Source organism: Lolium perenne, chromosome 5 (assembly GCF_019359855.2).
Source record: "Lolium perenne isolate Kyuss_39 chromosome 5, Kyuss_2.0, whole genome shotgun sequence".
Taxonomy (NCBI): domain Eukaryota; kingdom Viridiplantae; phylum Streptophyta; class Magnoliopsida; order Poales; family Poaceae; genus Lolium; species Lolium perenne.
In genome coordinates, this window is record NC_067248.2 from 243,187,475 (window position 1) to 243,193,386 (window position 5,912).

The 5,912-nt window shown below is 55.5% G+C and overlaps 1 protein-coding gene across 1 annotated transcript; it reads left to right on the forward strand.

Moving 5' to 3' along the window:
* The first annotated feature begins 2,780 nt into the window (after positions 1-2,780).
* LOC127302487 (dehydration-responsive element-binding protein 1B-like) lies at positions 2,781-3,896 on the forward strand. The gene has a single exon (XM_071820380.1). The coding sequence runs from the start codon at positions 3,022-3,024 to the stop codon at positions 3,679-3,681; it is 660 nt and encodes a 219-aa protein (XP_071676481.1). The 5' UTR covers positions 2,781-3,021; the 3' UTR covers positions 3,682-3,896.
* Positions 3,897-5,912: the final 2,016 nt, after the last annotated feature.

Sequence of the window (5,912 nt, forward strand, 5' to 3'; positions counted from 1 at the left end):
TATGGAGAAGATCAAATATGGAGAAGGCCCAACAAGGTAACCCGAAGAAGTAGTCGACTAGGACTCTTGTAAAACCCTAGGCTGGTTGCACATATAAAGCTAGCCAGGGCACCCGAAATAAAGGGAGAACATATAGATAGCAGATAGACAACATAGCTCCGCCTACGGCGACACCCTGTAAACATACTTATGATCTTATACTGGATTGCTAGCAGCACGTAGGGATCCTCCACCGAGGGGACCCGAAGCTGGGTACGTCGTGTGCCTAATCTCGCTCCCGGAATCTCCATCGCCGCTCTCTCCCGAAACCCCAGTCTACAATACGTAGGCATTGCCGAGGTGATCCCTCGTCAATATTGTTCTACTAACCGTTGCTTCCGGTTGCACTGTTATTCTGCAAGTTTGTGCATTGTAATTCTGTACTGCACTTGCTAACCAAAATGACATCCAAAGATTTGCTGGAGTTGCAGGTTCATCCGGCTGCGGTGGTGGTTGAGGCGCCGCAGGCAGCGCGCAGCCGTTGAGGCCAAGCATGGAGTACGCCGTTTTAAGACGACGCGACATTTTTGAGGTGGAGAGGAGAGACTGGCGCGGCGGCGGTGGTGGAGACGAGAGAGGACACCGCGACTACGGTGGTGGAGATGAGAGGATAGCACCGCGATGGTGGACGGTGTACGTACTAATAGGGGCGCTAACTACCCGCATTTACGGTGGCCTAGGCGAGTGGACGCCGTGTGGCCAGTCGCCGCCCTCATCGCCGCCTCTGTTTCCGAGCAGGAGATCATTAAACGCCGATGACCAACCTTCCCGCGTCGCATCCGATGCGAACCTTCGCGTCCTCTCGCTGACAAGACGCCCTCACCCGTGAAAACCGTCGTTGCCGACGCGGCACGGGGTTGCCGGTGCTTCTATTGGGATGAAAAACCGTCAGCGCTACTTCAAACGCGCCGGTGCGAGCCCATTTCGCCTCCAAAACTATATGGGGCCGCTGATGGAGATGCTCTTATACACCTTGTGGAGATGTCGAACAAACGTCTCTGCCGTCCGCGGCGCTGGGCCGGTATGGGATTGTCGACATTAAATTGAGCTTCAAAATGTGCCGGCCACTTTTAAAGGGCGTGGGTGAGATGTTGTTTTGTGCCCGTTTACTCGATAGAACTAGTATTGAGATCATTATTGGGACGTTAAACTATACAAAGAAGAAGGGCTAGAAAAAGACACCCGAGGGGCGGCACTATTGGTCGGAGAGAAAATGGTCGCTGAACAGTGGCAGAATAATTTCACAAATAGGTCACATCTGATCATGTGCGTGAGTGCCTGAGTGGTCACCATACAGGGCAACTTTGATTGATCCACGTATTTGAGGTGGACAAAGTATAGGCTAATTAAATCCAGACAGGTCCACCTGGGCCATCTGTGGAGCCCTCGGAGGCTGGCCGGGATCTTTTCCGGATCGATCTCAGCATCAAGATCATCGTCTGGTGCTGCGCTCTCAAAGCATCTCCACTCGTCCCCCTGACGAGGTCCCCGGCGAGCGTTTTTTCCATCCGGACGGCGTAATTCGGTCCAGTCGCGCCCCCGGTTCCTCGTTTTCGTCCGGATTTGGGCCTAAATCCATCCGGCGATCCCACGCCATCCCCGGCCCCCCGGGGAGCGCTCGGGGACTCCGGACGAAACGAAAGCGCGCGTGGCCCCAACTTGTCGGCGACGATGGCCTCCGATCTACGGCAAAACCCTCGTCTTCCCGATCTACGGCAATACCCTCGTCGAACGAAAGCTTTGAACTCTCAAGTGGTGCAACATAGATAGATTATATATATATTTCGAATATAATTCGAATAAACATAAAAATTACATATAATTTTTTTAAAACTAAACTACTCCTTCTTCTTCTTAGAAGGCCCCGCCTCATCGTCGTCGCGGCGACGCTTCCGGCTCGTCACCTCCTCGTCGGAGGAAGTTGAGTCCTCCTCGTCGTCGTCCTCATCAGCCTCTTCGTCCTCCTCCTCCTGCTCCTGCTCCTGCTCCTCCTCCTCTTCCTCGGCCTCTTCCTCGGCCTGCTCCACGGCCTCTTCGTCCTCCTCCTCGTCGTCCCACTCGTCCTCGCTGGCCGGCGGGGGAATCGTCGCTGCTGGACGATGCAGCTGGATCCCACCAATGGCGCCATCCAGGCGGCTTCCCCTCGCTGTCGGTGTCCGATGGCCAAGAGATATCGCTCATGGTTGACGGAGATGGTTGACGGAGGATGGTGACGAGAGAACAGATGAATGGCGTCGCCCGTCGAAAACCGTATATGTAGGTCTCTCGACGAAAGAGAGCGGCGGTTGCTCTTCCGCGGAGTTCGTGCTCCATTACGGTGGTTCTCGCATCGAGGCCAATTCGACCGTTCCCGACGAGTCGTTTCGGCTCTCCAGTCCACCTCGCGACGGTTCAATGCGTCGACGGAACTCCGACGATTGCCCTTCCCGGTGACTGCGCCGTCGCTATGCACGCGGTGGGTGCGCGTCCATGGGCTCGCGGCTGGAAAAATGGGCCTCCCCAGGCCAAAAACTACATCCATCCGGCGCTAAATTTCGCCGGATTTGGGCGTGGGGAGGGCCAACGAGTGGGGATGCTCTCACGCTCACTCGGTAGCTGCTGGGAACGTCGCCCTCTGGGCGGGACCTCCTTCATCCTATGGCCAAGTGACAAGATGCCAAAATATTTGTTGCCTGTTTTGGAAGCAAAGATTTGGGCGGCGTCTCGCTTCACCTAGATATTGCTGACTGTGGCGCGGAAAAGGAAGCAAGGCCATGAAGCTGCCACGCTGCTCGCTTATGTCAGCGTGAGCGTGACGGGGCCTACCCCAGTTCCATTTCTTCCCGCCGGGTAACCACCGCCCGCTTGCCTATATATCCCTCCTCCGCCGTATCCCCATTCTTCTAAACCAAGCTCCGCCGCCCATCGACACACAGCAAGCTAGCCCCACAGCCACAGGTCGGTGTGCTCGGAGCCTCCTCCTCCACAGGCACTTGAACAGAGATGGACGCCGCCTCCACGTCCGGCCAGGAGCAGCCCCACAGCCACAGGACGGTGTGCTCGGAGCCGCCGAAGCGCCCCGCGGGGCGCACCAAGTTCCACGAGACGCGCCACCCGGTGTACCGCGGCGTGCGCCGCCGCGGCCGCGTCGGGCAGTGGGTGTGCGAGATGCGCGTGCACGGCACCAGGGGCTCCAGGCTGCGGCTCGGCACCTTCGCCACCGCCGAGATGGCGGCCCGCGCGCACGACGCCGCCGCGCTCGCGCTCTCGGGCCCCGACGCCTGCCTCAACTTCGCCGACTCCGCGTGGCGGATGCTCCCCGTGCTCGCCGCAGGGTCCTTCGGCTTCGGCAGCGCGCGGGAGGTCAAGGCCGCCGTCGCCCTCGCCGTCGTCGCGTTCACGGTCCGGGATACCACTGTCGCGTCCGCCCTGTCGGCCGCCGCCGAGAAGGTCGCAGTCGTCATCGGCTCAACGACGCCGAGCGCCGCCCTGTTCTACTTGTCGTCCGGCGACCTGCTGGAGCTGGACGAGGAGCACTGTTTCGGCGGCATGGTAGCCGGGCCCTACTACGAGAGCCTCGCGCAGGGCATGCTCGTCGAGCCGCCGGACGCCGGAGCGTGGCGTGAGGACGGCGGGGCTGTGCAGACGCCGCTGTGGAGCTAGTTCTTCCAGTAATCCACAACTCTAAAATTATAGTAGTAGTAATACTAGTAGTACTACCTGCATATGTAGCCTCTGATTATCTTCTTCCAAATACAGGAAGAAGCAGAGTAGGCAACAGGGGGTTCATTTACCCCCTGATCATGCATAGTATGTGTTCTTCGCTCATTGTCAAGATCCGGTTTCTTTTTTGGGACAAAGGGCCAATTGCTACTTCAGTTATTATTGTTATTATGGAGTATATTTTTAGGGCACGAAAGGGACAAAGACGTCACTGTTGATCGCAAAGTGTGCATTCAATGTGATTTTGACGTTTTGCATCAAATTTTCTCTATTGCTATATACATCTCCATAAGGCTGTTGCCAATGCATAGCCTCACTCTCAACCGCCACGTCAGCTTTTTTCCTCACTCTCACCCAACTCTCACCCCACGGTGCCAATGCACAGGCTATAGTGCCAGCTTTACTTCTCTTTCCTCCACGTCAGCTTTTCTCTCTCCTCGACATCAGCTTTTCATTTTCAGATTACAACAATATAAATAATGCAAGGAAATTATTTTATTGAACTAAAATTGTTACCGATTACATCATAAAAAAAATTAAATAAAAATTTGAAAAGATTACATAAAAATATGAAAAAATTACATAATCTAGGAATTAGCCCACACATGCTCCATCAAATCATGCTGGAGTTGTGTATACATCGGTGACTCCCTCATTTCGGTGTCCATCTGAATCCTGGCTGCTAGGCTTGGCGGTGCATGGTGGTGTATTGCAGGGCCGACATTTGAAGCAACTGTCTCATAGATGTTGTCCAAATTTGTACCACGCTCATCATCGATGATCATGTTGTGCAGAATGACACATGCGCGCATGATCAATCCAAGAGTACGCCTCGAGTAGGAGCGTCCCGGAACTTTTTTGGGGTTTTTTCGGATTTTTTGAACCAGCAACGGCTACCCCAACGGCTACCCCAACGACCAATCAGAACGCGCCACCTCAGCCCTTCCCTCTCGCCCCGCCTCTCGCCCCCCTCTGCCAGCGCGCCGCCCCGCCTCTCGCCCCGCTCTCACCCCCCTATCGCCCCCAGCGCGGGCGGTAGCCGGGCGGTAGCGGGCGATACCGCCCGGCGTCAGCGCCACCGCCCCGCCGTGCCCGCCCACCCCTCTCCCGCCCGCCTCCCGCCCCGCGCCGGGCGATACCGCCCCCTCTCCCGCCCCCATTGGCACCAGCCTAATATACGTGTGTTCATCAAGTTTCACGAAAAATTGGTAATTTTTTGGCCTATGTGAAAAATATAAAATTTATCTTATGAAAAGCATTATTTTTAACTGAATTTTGTTTTTTACACATGTCATTTGACGTTTTTTTATGAAACGATTTTGTGAATGCGTAGCACGAGAAGATGCACGTGCGAAATTTTCGTTCTATTTTTTTTGAAATTTCAAAATATGTGTAAGACGTATTTCAAAATAGAGAGAGCATATGCATCATGTTCCAAAACACTACACCCTGTATCTGCACACGTGCATTTCATGTATCCAAATAAAAAAAGTTAGTGGGTAACCCTTTGGAGTAAGAGAACCTTCACCGGCGAGCCTAACAGCGTCCCAAATAACAATTTGGAGGCCAGCGGCAAAATTAGGCCCACACCGGTGCGCACAATAAAGCGCTGGCGCGGTTTCGAGCCAAATAAAACCGCCGGCAACCCCGTGCCAGCCCCTTCACGTGGCGTGCCAAACGGGCGCGTCGACGCATCGCGTCACGTTGGATTAGGTGTGTGGGGCCATCTTGGCAGCAACTCAATGGTCGGCGGCATCATAAATACGATGCTCCGTGTGCTCTGCGGGCGGTTGCTGATGAAGCCACCGTTTCTCCACGCCCACGTGCCGCCGTAAATGCGACACCTCAGATACTCTGCGGCGAGTTGGATCCGCCTATTTAGTGTGCCCTCCACCGCACTAGCCTCTCCATGACTGCCGCTCTCCTCTATTCCGCCGTGTTATCCTCTCCTCTCCACCACCGCTTTCCTCTCCAGAACAATGCCGCGGCAGCTGGTGACCATGTACTCGATACTAGGCCGGAACGGCCGCACGCCGCTGCCGCAGCCACAACCGCCGCAGCCTAAGCACGTGGCCCCGCCGCAACCCGACGCCGAGTTCGAGCTACCGGATTTCAAATCCGACGACTCCGACGATGAGTGGAACGAGGCGTTCATAGCAGACGCAGAAGCC